We start from the raw sequence: 14,171 nt of genomic DNA, 5'->3' as shown, positions 1-14,171 counted from the left end.
TCTTATCAATTTCCTTAACCGGAAACGATGAGTTCACTTGTCATTTTCCATACTTTGAATATAATAATGTTTTCATTTATGAATATGAATATTTTATAAATATTTTATGCAAATATAAAGTACATAATATTTTCATTCTCATTTTATTTAAATAAATTTTCTCTGAGTTTTATTGTAGCAAGATTTTATGATACAAAATATGAGGACAGAAATAAAATCAAGAATTTACAAAATTGAGCTGAAGGCTTTTAGAGTAGAATAAGTAGAGTTAGAACGGATGTTCTGTTTAAAACTGTTCGTGAGAATAAACCGTCAGTATCGGAATAGAAATTCAGAACTAAAACCGATACCAAAGATTGAAATCTCCTGTAGTGCAAACTTGCTAAGATACAAAGTTTTATACACAACAAACCTGATAAAATTCATTAAAATAAACCCCGATTCTTTAAAGTTTCTTGGTAAATCTTAGGGGTATAACAGTTCATTTTTGAAAAAAATGAATAGAAAGAAAAAATTAGATGCATATCTGACTGATAAATTAATATTACTGCTCTATTTATTTATACCGCATAATATTAAAGCTTATTTTCTATCAAGTTGATTATTAATGTAATTATGATACGAACACTGTATCTCAAATACAATAAATTACACTCATATTTGAAAAAATAATATTATTCATCTCTAAATTTTAAGGACAAATAATTAACAGATAAACAATAAATTCTATACAAGTAATAATAATTTACGATGAATAGTAACTTACAATCAAATTTTTAATCAACCAGGTACATGTGTACCAGCTTGACTTTTAAACGCTCTCTTTCCCAAAAAAAGACGCATCCAGTGCAATTCTGTTATTTTTGACTTTTGCTTTATTTTCAGCCATAGAATCTACCTCACCCCACTTGCACCACGATTTACGGCTCACAGTTTATAAACCAATGCACGGTGCAATTCCGGTTACAACGAAGAGATCTTAGACGTCAAAAAAGAAAAAAAAAAGATATCCGCCTGGCGTCCAACAAAATATAACAAAATATACCGGATATGGCAAAGTTGGCACAGTTGACTTTCGACGCTTCAAAATCATATACACACAGAGCGTAATTCAAAATACGTGGATTATAAATGACCCAGTTCCCATCTTGCACGCCGATATTTCCTGACGCTTCTGTCCTTCGACAGTTAATTTATTTCCGGCGCGCGAAGCGCAACTCGCAGAAAATTTTCCTTGGCTTTCTGTTTCCCGAACAAAAAAATCAAATCAAATCCTTCTTCGATTTCTTCCTATATTATCTCGAGAGCGAGATTTACTTTTTGTGGTGCTATAGATTCACCGTGTCTGCACATTCCTTCGACTCTCTGACCGCGCGCGTAAGTATTTAAATTTAGTTCCCGTTAATAACACGCCGAGTCAGTGTTTATCGGCTAGCGAAAATGTAAAAACGTTAACCAAATTTGGCCGAGGAACTTTACATTTCGCGCTATCGCCGCCACGTTATTTCATTCAAAGTCATTACGTACGACACTTGGAAACGATAACACAATCACAATCGGTTATCATTGTCGCGAACAGGCGATTGCAAGCGTCGTTATTCGTCACATCAGAAGTGTTACTAAGCTTTTGTACAAAAAAATAATCTAACAAATTTTCTTCCGAGAAAAGGTATCTAATACCTTTGAATTTCATCAATTCTATTTAACAGATGATAGATTAATTCTATTTAACTACCGTTGACTGATTCATTCAGATGTACACATGAGTAATATTACTGTTAACTCCTCAATAGACAAGTGAAGCAAGAAAATTGTAAAACCTCTTTCAATCTTTATAATAATGAAGATGATTATCTTGAACCTTTTAAAATGACGTCAAATGGTAATAATATGTATAATCCTCAAAGAATCTTACACGCTAATGGCCCACATAATTTTTAAATGACGAATACCAAAAATACGATATATTTATAGCTTTCACAATCTTCAAACTATCTTATTTCAAAAACGACAGTGAAAATGACCAAGTGTTCATAAATTATATCAACGACTTTGAAAAGTTGCATTAAGAATTGCTAATATTTAGAGAAGAATATTTTTGTTCTAACAGACCATATGGAAACAATAATCGTCGGAAATATAACGTCATTAAACGTTAACTATTGCCAAAAACCAATATTATTTTGTTACCACTCGCAATTAGATATGTGTGCGTACAAACTACAACATACACAAGTGCCTGAAGTTTCTACAGTTGCACTGCTACTTTAATTTTTTTGAGACGAATTTTTCCTTCAACAAAGAGTTATGATATAAACTATATTACCTAAATTTAAGAAAGCTGTAAATTAATTTAAAATCAGAAAAAAAGACATGTAATTCCACTTATATTCTACATCTCAATAGATCTGAATAATGCCAGAAAAATTGTAACAGTCCAAGTTTTCCCAAAAGATGACTTGTACTATCAATCTTCTAACTCAAAGTGAAGAAAAAAAAAGAAAAAGAAGACTCGAAACAGCTAGCACGAAAAGAACAATTAATTTTCGTGGTAATTGAATTAATCACTTCGAGATGAGAAGAACAGCTCGGTCGGTAGCGTCCGCGAATAACACGATGACGCGTGGTTATAATTAACGATGAGCGGAGTGAACGACAAAGAGATTATTGTCCGTCGATAGGAGGCTTCCCAAGCTAGTCCCTGAACGATATGCGGTTCGTATTAGGGTTAAGCTTGTCAGCCAATGAATTCGTATGATTGCATTTAGTAAATCGCAGGAGCAAAATAGATCGAAGTAAACCAGCCAGCCGACCGGCCGGACAACATGGAAGAAGCGTTGATTCAGCACAGTCCGAGTAAACACAATTTTATTAATCCATTTAGACGCGGTACTTTAAACAGGCCTAACCTCCGCTTTTAAGAAGATATTTTGGTATAACAGTCGATGCAAGTGGCCCTAAAATTACGCCATACTTAATACTCTCTTGAACAAATATGTACTTATAAGTAGATCGTGAATTTTTATGTAAATTTATGTTTTCACAAATTTAATTAAGAATAATAAAACTAAGGAGAGAAGAATAGATATTTTATATTATAAGAGTAGCACACTTTTTATTTTATATGTTTTATATATTTATTACGAGGAATATGGGATTGCAATTTGTCGATTTGTGCTTTTGGCAACGAATTTTTAGAAATATCGACAAGACGAAAAATAAGGGATAGAAAAATACCATATCAGTTGATAATATTCTAAATATATTTAATCTATCGGAAAATTTAAAAAAGGAGAATCGAAAATTTCAATCCTAAGACTTTTCTAACTATATTCTGTTGAAATCAGACAGAAAATTGAAACATAAAAATTCATAAATCAATATGGTTAATTATCAAAGCCGAAATTCATCTATGATCAGTCAACACACTTGTATCCAGTGTATTTACCTGTGATTATTGAAAATTCTATGATTCATGGATTAATCACAATAACTCGTCACATTCGAATATTGCAAACAGATCGACTACAAAATAATGCTTACGAAAGAAAATTGGCATATTCGACGAAAGGCCAAGTAATCCTTCGCCGGAAAACCGAACAAAGCCAACCGGTTCAAGCCAATTATTCTCAAGACTTCATTCTAGTCTGTTTCCACAACAGTTAGTCGATTTCGAATCAATACGAACATTCTTGAGATTGAAACCATACTTTACGAAACAATTTTTACCGAGGAAACTCGCATTTCTGGCGATCTTTTATTGAATATAGAAACCCAAAGAGCTGAGTTGCCACTATTTTGTCAAACGAATCTTTGTGAAATATTTATCACCCCGCGGAAATAACGTTAAACCGCTCAAACTGTGTAACTGATCATTAACTATCGATTTGATGGCCGAAATATATAGTCACTATTAAAGATCCTTTAGCAACAAGTTAATAAAATTTATTCTGATATTAAATGCAGAGGAGTAAAAGTCATGAAACTCTCGTGCCGAAGATAAAAACAATTGAAACAGCCGATAAAAATAAACAATCGAAAGCTCGGAAGAAAAATGATACAAGTGACAAAAATCTTTAATTCTTCGAGTACTCAAAACATGATAGAAACCACATGTTTTTTATGACTTGATATGCTCATGTGTATTTTTATCTCACGTCTTTTTCTTTTATTATTCTTTTCTCCATTTTAATCAAAAGTGCCCACATCATAATCGTTTGTAATTTATTTCCTTCTGTTTGGTTCGATGCGAAAATTTGTGTAAATTAATCTCAAAAAATTTTGGGTAGTATTAAACTTAAACTATATGTAATGTCATGCGATTTAAAACTGGGTATTCTGTGGTGAATTTAATGTTATTTGCGGAAGACTTGTCCAACCGAAACGTGAATTTGATAATTAAACTGACTTCGAGAATCAGGGTTTGATATGAAAACTGTTACAAGAAAATTGTACCGAAAAATTAAATCGGTCGCCCGCGAGCCTGCCTTTATTATCAGGCGCCGGTTCAATCCAACCAATTACATTTGAAAGATGAACCGTTTAACTACTCTGCTGTAGGAAGTAAAATGTTAAATCGTTAAGACGGTTGATGCTAATCGTTTCCAGATAACAACAACAGAGGAGGTTTAAAAGTCGATTACCCTCTCATGATGCTTCTGAATCCTGATTTTGTAAACATAGAACGGAAGTGTTCAAGGTAGCCAAACAGGAAATAATGTAATATTGTAAACTAAATCAAAATTCAGAAAATTAGAACATTCGACACTCTTTGCGCTAACACTATGGTAGTATTAAACTATATGCTCATAGAATAAAGCACTTTTGTTATTTTTTCATTGAAATTCTCAAATTTATCTTACAAGAAGTAATTCTTCAAAATATCAACGTAACTGAGACGTAAGACTGACACAAGACAGAAAGATATTTCCATGCATTATCATAGATTCCATAGTGATTTTAATTACCTTCTAACATCGAGCTCTATACCTAACGAAACGTCATTTGCACGCTTTGTCGAATAACTTTTTGATTGCACCGCCTCATTTTCCTCGTGAACTGACAAACCTCCACTTCTTTTCGTAGCTGCTTTCTCACGAACATCCATGAGGCGAAACAAACTAATCTGATTCGTTCCATTAAACTGCCGTTTCACGATCACGTTCATCATCCTTCGAAGCAATTGGAGCACGTGGACCGCTCGTTGAACGATTCGATCGAGCCCAATCGCGCAGGCTGAACGGCACCAAGCGATTCAGCATCGTCCAACGATCGGGTCACTCGTTATTCAATCACCAAAGCCTAAGAGCTTCAAACCCGTAACAAGTAACATTTTCGTAGGCCATTGCAACACTAACGGTTCAATCGTCGATAATCCGCAACGCAGCCATATCGTTCAACTATATATTGGACTTATCAACTCGAATACTTAGCAAAAAATTTCCCGATCACGTGATCGGGAAGGTAAGGCATTTCCCAACTATTAGCAAGGTCAGTCCTACAAAGCAATTTTGGCAATTGCTTTATGGGACTAACGGTACTGCGTCCCAGATATGCGTCTCTCAGATTGTATTTAATGGTCCTGGCTATAGGACCAAGGAGAGAGGAACGTATCCCCTACAAATATTTATCGCAATTCTTCTCGCGAATAATCGTTGCCGTTTCCAACGCGATAAAATACAAGTAACCGACTTCTTCCACAAACAATTAACTCATTACTAGACAAAGTTTTCTCAATGGACCGATTGAAAACCATCTTTGTGACACCATAGTGTGACTAAATGATTATGTTTTACTATCGTTCTAACAAGAATGCAATGTACGTTGAATCATAAATAGAACAAGAGTTCTTTTACTATTTCTTCCATTTTTTGTTATTCTAGCAGGTGGTTTTGGAATTATATATTTAAAGAATGTATTCTGCAATTCTGACAATTTGTAAACAAAATTAAACATCTTTGAATAAAGTAGGCCAAGTAACTTTCACTTGGTACGATAACAATCGATTAAAAATCGTTTGTCACAAGACAGTTAGCTTACATTTTCGAAATATATCGAAAATAATCAACATATATATATATAATTTCCTAAGAACATCCAACAAATTTAAAAAGATAAAATAAATAAGAACTATCCATTTATAACCAAAGACGTCCCGCCGATATTTACATCCTCATTTAATTCTAGAAAGGCATATTTATGAGACAAGCTGCTAAAGAAATCCTAAATATACATAATCGATAAACTGTCAACTTAAATGTTACATATATCTCAATATTTATTCCTTCTATATGTGAAATTAATTGAAATCAATAGCAATGTAAGAGCAAACAGTAGAAAAACAGATCGTAGCAAATATTAATTCAATGTTAAAATTATATCATAAGCAAGTTATCTAAAGCGGGTGCCATCGTGCACCAGTTATATACAATTAAAAGTTGCGATTATGCGTTGTGTAAGAGCTTTGAATTATTATCTGGACTATTATTGCCATGTATCCAAAAAATATCGGCGTAACATTGTGTGAAATCACGAAAAATGCAACTGGTGAGGTAAGCAAGAATCGATAAGACACAACGTAAATACTATAAGAGGTATTGATCCAGCTGCGCGTTTTCAGATCGCTGATTCTAGAATGATGGAAACGCAGCTGGCTTAAATAAGAAGAATCCAGAAATTAGGCAACAATTTACCAAGTTAGCCTGTAACGTGTATAATCACAAAACAGCCGTGGCAACAGTCTGGCGACGTCATAATTGTTCAAATAATTGTGTATGTAGTGGCGTACACGAAACATTGTGGAATACTGCTTCAAATTTCATTCTCTACTCTGAATACACCATTGAAAAAATTCTGAGGTTTCAAATGAATTACTAATAAATATATTAAACGGGCAAGTAATAAATAGTTTATATTATTATTATTAGTTTTGTTTCGAAAGATTCAGAGAATATTAAAAACAATTAAAAATAGATTACGAACCACTTCAATTTCAGCGATAATTATGATTCACATCCCATAATGGTCGAACAAACATTAGTAAATTCATTAATCTTCCTGCTACTGTTAAACTAACAGATCAAAAATGAGAAAGAAATAGTAAATTTCATGATATTCCTTAATGATCTCAATGTCCTCTGAAAATTAAATTGATTAAATTAATTTATTTTCATAATGTAAAAAATATCATTGTAATATAAAATTACCTAAACGGTTAATAAAACTTCTTAGGTTTACATTAATCATAGTTAAACTCTCCTCAGCGGTGTAATGAATTTAGAAAAAAAGGAATTTGCCAGACCCAATAGTGCAAATATGACGAACGTAAAATGCATCCAATAACATCGCGATAGTGATTCTGGTAAAATGCAAAAACTCAGTGTTTATTATAAAAGATACATCACACCTGGTCTATGACTCATTTCCTTTTTTCCAGTATATTAATCCACAGCTCCACCTATAATAATTCATGTATTCAACAGATTTTCGATCGTAAACTCGAACGAATCAACAAACCGATACAATGTTTAATTTAACACCAAATTTAAAAGAAAAAGAAATCTACTTTCTATAGTCATACGAAAGTATTAGTAAATAATGCAAAACACGTGCTAAATAATTAATATGTAAATGCTATAATAAATAAAATGATAGGCAAATATTTTTTTTTTTAGCTGCTATATAAGTAAATACCTATGAACACATGACTTCAAATATTTTATATATTTATAAATAGCTAAATCTATTAAACATTGCGTGCTTATGTTATCGAAACAAAGGATCACATAGATCGAAAGTCTACGTCCAGAAAATCATATTTTAATCACGCTATCACTGTCACATTGAATTTAGCCTTACTGTTTATTACCGTTCAACAATTCCTAATTTAGAACTCGATAATGCATACTGTAAGTTTGAATCGCATTATACACGCGAATTACTCCCTCAACCGTAGTTAAATTATCCTAATATTTGTTTACCAATATGCATCTCATATATACAATGGCTTACCAAACTTTTATGCATATATTGATATATCACATCAAACATTTTGAAATTTTATTACAAACATTATAAAATTATAACATTATAACAACATTATAATATTGATAAAATTTAAATTCAATTTAAAAATATATGTAAAAATTATAAGATGTTTATTGCAAATATATATATTTAATAAAAAAATTTTAATGTACAGCATGAAGATTGAGATTTAATTAATAATTGACTGTATAAATACTTATATGATTATTTGTACCAAGTACCTTCTAACTATATGTACATTTTTAGATTAAATTTATTTTGTTTTAAATTTGACAAGTATAATTATAATGATTTTGTTTCTGTCTGAACAACGCTAAAGAAATTTCAAAATATAATCATAATAGTTGGTAATTTTTGGCTGGACAATGCCAGTGAAATTTTTAAATATTTTATGTTATGCACATAATATATTTAGAAAATATGTCTATAAGAATGTGTGAAATATGTCTATAAGTTTTCATGAGCCATTGTATGGTATATTAACGGTGATCCCAACTTTTCTTCAATTTCCCACATATTGTAGATGATATCGACTTCATTCTATAGGCGCGGTTTGAAGTACGTAGCATTGTTCGAGAAATTACTTTCTGACAAATGCAAAAATCATATAGGACGCGTCTCGTGAATTGGTAAACAGACAAATGAATCAATAATAATTTACAGCCAAGTGAATCTTATTAATTAACACAACAAATATACGATCGATATTTACATTTGTAAGTTATTGAAACAACGATGTAAGTTATGTAAACAACACTGTACATTTTTGAAAAAACAAACGATAATTTTTTTTTGGACTCTGAAGATCAACTTTGTTTCACCTTGGCACTCTATCGGGTAAACTTTGAAACACGCAATAAGAAGTTATGGCGTAAAAGTCAGCAAAGAACGAAATTCACAATATTTTTCTCTATAATTCTTATAGACTCACAATTTATAAAAACATATAAGAATACGTCGTATTGTAACACTGCACAACTGAATTATATCAAATATATTTCTAATCGTCAATGACATTGTTTTGGCTTCAACTTCAATAGGACGACTAGAACATTCCGTTACTTGCCAATAAATTACACTTAACGCATTGTATCATTTTTTCAAACACACAAAACCTTGCTGTACATACAAGCCTAACTACAAGCAAAAAGTAATTGCTATCCTACGTAAGCGATTGGTGAATAAACATTCTTCGTTAGATGCGAAAATATCTGTAGAAAAGAAGACGTATTCATGGAACACTGTTAGTACGTTATTTCGAAATAATATGTATCGAGATAATTCGTTACATGTACATATTGCAGGTGCATCAATATCGATACAAAAAAGAAAACGAAATGAAATCTGTCCAGCAGTAACCCTATCTAATTACATGTCTAGCAATATGACAATTTGTGCTGGTCTCATATTTACGTGTAACATAAATACTACCAGTCAGCAGAGTTTAATAATTAGACAAGAGAAAAGAACAAAAAGGTTAGAACCAGAGATTGAAATCAGCAAGAGGGAAAGAAGCACGCTATTATGGAACATGATTAGGCTGAAAGATCAGTGATCATATTATTAAAAACAATACTGTAATCATCCCTATATACAGTTCGATATGGCCACGATTAATTTCTTGAGCAAACCAAAACTCTTGGAAATCAAATAAACCATTGTTTCGAATATGATCAGGAATTTCATTGACGCGTAAACATTGAGGGAGTGCCAACAGATAGGTTGATGTTCGTTGAATGCATCGTGAAATCGACAAAGAAAAGGAAATATGCGTATGAAATATCTAAAATATCGAATTGCATTTACACTATTCCAGCAACATAAGGGAACTTGATTTTGACACATGTTATTAACAATAGCTTACGTACTTGATGGCTAAGCACTTTTCGGTGAAGTTTAATGGTAATCTTTCATGTAAATCCACACCATTAGTAGAACTTGATTTGTCACTTGCACAAGTAAGAACAGATCAACTTGAGATTGTCATGATTTCAGTGACGAATGTCCAGTAACACAGTTTGAGTGAAGAAGTCCGAATCGACTGTACCAAGGCTTTGTGAAAGGTGCGACATCAAAAACTACCCGAATCACGTAACAGCGACTACGTTACTCGGCCAAGTTCGAAGATTTCTGCACGATTCACGTTACCGACGGTGCCTCAAGTAACTTCATTCTCAAAGAGATATATATATATATATATATATATATATATATATCAACAAAACGGTTTTGGACACTACACTATTAGTCGTACCTACATCATCCCCAGCAGGCTACACTCACATCGAAAAATCAAGATTTGAATGACGAATATTTTTTACAGTGTGATCTTTGATCTATATTAATCAGGATTGGTCGTATAAAGTTTCGTGAGAAGTACGGATGCCAAAAATACACTGTGGTAATGTATTTAGGCGAGCAGTCGAGAGTCGAATGGTTCATACTGTTCCCTGGTCAAGCTCTTAGGTGCACGTGTACTCAGAGAATCACCAATACGCGCGCGCGCATTCGAACACACAGGTGGTTCAGGGGGATCTCGCTTTTACCTCGTCGCACTTCGACGGACGACCACAAACGATCAATCACTTACTTCGAAGAACGCACCACGCACATATGTATCTCGACTCTAACGGAAATTCGAATCCTACTTTTTTTTTTAAATTATCTTTTAATATTTTACTCTAGATATTGATTATTATAAAAAACTATACAAACAAAATAGAAAACAATTATTAACCTTATTTTCAATTACAAGAAATCGTAACTGAAATGATATGCCATACATAACATGATATGACGTTCTTTTAAAAATATAAGATTGAATAGTTATAATTCTTTGTCACCGAAATTAGAAATACATTTTTCGTAGAACTATTCCAATTGTCAATCGACTTACACAAAACAAAGCGATTATGGATCGCGTTTAGGACGATCTTACGAGACATGAGAGACCGTGCACAATGTTTCACTAGCGAAGTCCGCAGAGAAACTACTGGAAAGGTTCGACGTATCGCAAGAAACGAGGAACTGGATGGTAGAAGAGTATAGAGACGGGTAAGGCCCTGAAGCTTGCATTAGGTTTTATGACTGTCAAGGTCTGCTGTTTTCCATAAGAATGGCGGCGTGAGCATCTCGACAATTGCTGCTCAATTAGTAAAAGAACAAGCACTAGCTTAATCCAGATATGACTATCATTCTTCTAAGGAAGATTTTACAAGATTTTATATGTAATTTATGACTTTCCAATGTTGGCAATGTTGCTTTCCAAACTTTCCAATGTTGCTTCTGGAAAAAGATTTCTTTAATATTATCAATACAATAATACAAAAATTAAGTTAATATACTCAGTTTAGAATCAAAATGAAAGATAAATTATTTAAGAAAATATAAGCATATTTAGGTTGAACTGAACTATAGTGATAATGGAATTAACATTTGCTCGCGAACTCTCAAACTCGTTTTTTTAGAATTGTAAATTACATTATTCTACCATGATTGTAAACCAAATAAATTTTATGGTTCATTCCAATTAAGATTCCTGAATTGACTGTCATAACTTTAAATTTTTTTATGATAGTGTTAGAAAATTTTAATCCAATAACTATTACTTTTACAGAAAGATAATAACGCTTCACGATTGACTAAAATTATCTACAGTCATAGTCGTATGTGTTATTTTATAAATAAATACGCGTAGAAGTTCGCGTATATTTGAATTTTTGTACATATATTTTGTTTCTTTCTTTTTTATTTTCATCAGAAACAACATACATTAGCGCAAAAAATTTTTTATATATTACTCTCACTATTGCTATTGCTATTTAATAGTAATTGTTATACATCGAAGTAGTTGGTAATGAGTTCAATAAATAAGCAGCATTTGTTTGAAAAAAAGTATCACCTCTGAAGAGAATATATGACGAATGTACGGCTGAAAATTATGTAGTTATCGCTATAAAATTGTTGTTTTGATAAGTTAATATACTAGATGAATCAAGCTAAATATATTAAGTTGTCGAATTCATTGAACTTCAATGCTATAATGCAGCCTATCATATACGTAACAATTTCATGCTTACTTCGGCGAAAGCAACTAGGAAAGCATGCATGATTTTAGATTTGCACGATATGCGCATTTAGATAGAGCAACGAACATGAACAAACATTATTATTAATATTCCGAAACATTACTAAACTTGAACAACAATGTATCGATACTAATGTTCTTGAAAAATTTTGTACATCTCAGACTATTACAATTTTGTATAACGGCAATGTTACATGTATTTATTTTTAAAGCGACAATTACCCTAATTACTTTAAATCTCACAAAAGACATAAATAGAATAGTATTGCGTATCCGAAATAAAATCTTGTCCAACGTTACATTAGAATAGGTTAATAATAATGATTAATTTCAATTTGTTCATCAATATGACACGATCGTTCACAATCTGAAAACACGGTTTCAAGACACATTCGTCTGCTTACGACAAAACATAATAGTATCGATACTTGTAGATCAAATATCTCCATACCTTGTTAAAGCATTGGATAATTCAACCTTGACAGATAATCTTAACTTGTGCATTTTATTTCTACGTATACACACACTATATTTTATGTTTTCGCTGTTTTATACTTTCTTTTTCACTATGAGAAACGTGCTAGAAAAGCGTGCGATTTACGGCAAACGGTTGTAACAGAAAACATAACCAACAAACGTGGACTCAACTTTCCTCGGATTGGACAATGCGTTCACGCACTGAGTAAGTGCAATAGAAAGGTAAAAGACACATGTATGAAACAACACGTAAACTAACCAACAATAAGGGGAAGAATTCAAGAGAATGACTTTTATATGGACACTCGGATGGTTAACGACTCTTTTCTGGCTCACAATCTTTCAGTTGAAGACTAGATCTACGACGCAAACTCATATCGCGATCACTCTATCATTTCAATTTAGATTACCGGCCGTATAATATTCGTTCATTACACTCACTGTCTACACTTATAACATTTTTATAGGATCCACTGTGTACCGTGCAGTTCTAGAAAATTGACACTTACAAACAAAAAAAAAAATTAAATATGGCGTCAGCCAAAAGGCCATGTAAGCCAAAAGCAAGAAGGAATAATCGAGAAAGCCGAAACGTTCTGAATCATCGCATTTTCCTTCTGATACAAGCCATCGCATTCTCTAAAGCGACACTCACATAGCGGCAATTTCCGTAGTCGATTGAAGTTTACTACCGACAGTTGTTAATCATTGACTTTATCGACTTCCCTATTAGCGGTATATTCAAATATGATTTGAAAAATTTCTTGTTAGAATCTTCATTTTTTATTTAGTCACAAAATTAGTTGTCAGAAAACTACTTTAAAACAATAATATTCAAAAAGTATAATGGTACTTATTCTTAAAGTCTATAAAAATATAAAATATATATTATTACATATTTAATAAATAGAAGATTAAATTCTTTAAGAGATATTATATTAAAAAATATTAACAATTAAGTGATTAGCAACAATCTATTCTAATTCCACAATTATTATATTAAAATATTAATGATATTTAAAATCTGTTTCAATCATATCTCTTATTATTGACTTTGACTTTAACTTTAAGTGTTTTTGTCATATCGTAATACAACGTGACATAATTATCTAACACCGTAAGATATTGATATTTAAACGTTACATCGTTAAACAAGCTTAACATTTGTGCTAAAAGCATAAGCAGCTTGATTGAAAATCCGCGTTTACTCGCTTACCTAAGCAACGCTTTCCTCCAGCAGTAATCCGTTTCGATTACGAGCAGCTGCAATTTCATTATATACGTCGACGTTGCTCAAAATATATAATATTGTCGAACACGTCGGCTGATGCTCGTTTTCGAACACCAATTTTTAAATTTCTTTTCCACCTTTTTTTCACGAATTCTATGCGTTTCCACTATTCAGGGCACGACTCGTGAACGACCTAATTCACGGGTTATCGATCAATCAAAAACAAAATGCTCGTACACGCAGAAATAGACAAATAGCTAACAGCAGAGAAAAACACGTGGATCTCCGAAATCTGTTTCTAGCTCCCGAAAATTGTCGCACGTCGTTCCA

General features: G+C 32.3%; 1 protein-coding gene and 1 long non-coding RNA gene across 10 annotated transcripts in view; one reads left to right on the top strand and one right to left on the bottom strand.

The window, feature by feature from the left end:
- LOC122527577 overlaps positions 1 to 9,514 on the top strand; it is a 25,493-nt gene extending 15,979 nt beyond the window's left edge. The window contains exons 2-3 of the long non-coding RNA XR_006306364.1: positions 598 to 609; positions 9,502 to 9,514. This is a non-coding gene — a long non-coding RNA (uncharacterized LOC122527577). The remainder of the gene's footprint in view (positions 1 to 597; positions 610 to 9,501) is intronic.
- The window catches only part of LOC122527575 (phosphatidylcholine:ceramide cholinephosphotransferase 2-like), a 22,665-nt gene extending 8,494 nt beyond the window's left edge, over positions 1 to 14,171 (bottom strand). The window contains exon 1 of one of the 9 annotated variants that reach the window (XM_043651879.1): positions 13,827 to 14,171. In XM_043651879.1, coding sequence (XP_043507814.1) covers positions 13,827 to 13,885 — 59 coding nt within the window. In that variant the 5' untranslated portion in view covers positions 13,886 to 14,171. The other 8 variants (XM_043651885.1, XM_043651884.1, XM_043651880.1 and 5 more) reach the window with 8 other exon arrangements.

This window comes from Frieseomelitta varia, unplaced genomic scaffold, assembly GCF_011392965.1.
Source record: "Frieseomelitta varia isolate USP_RPSP 00005682 unplaced genomic scaffold, Fvar_1.2 scaffold_227, whole genome shotgun sequence".
Lineage (NCBI taxonomy): Eukaryota > Metazoa > Arthropoda > Insecta > Hymenoptera > Apidae > Frieseomelitta > Frieseomelitta varia.
This window is presented reverse-complemented; position numbering and strand designations above follow the sequence as displayed.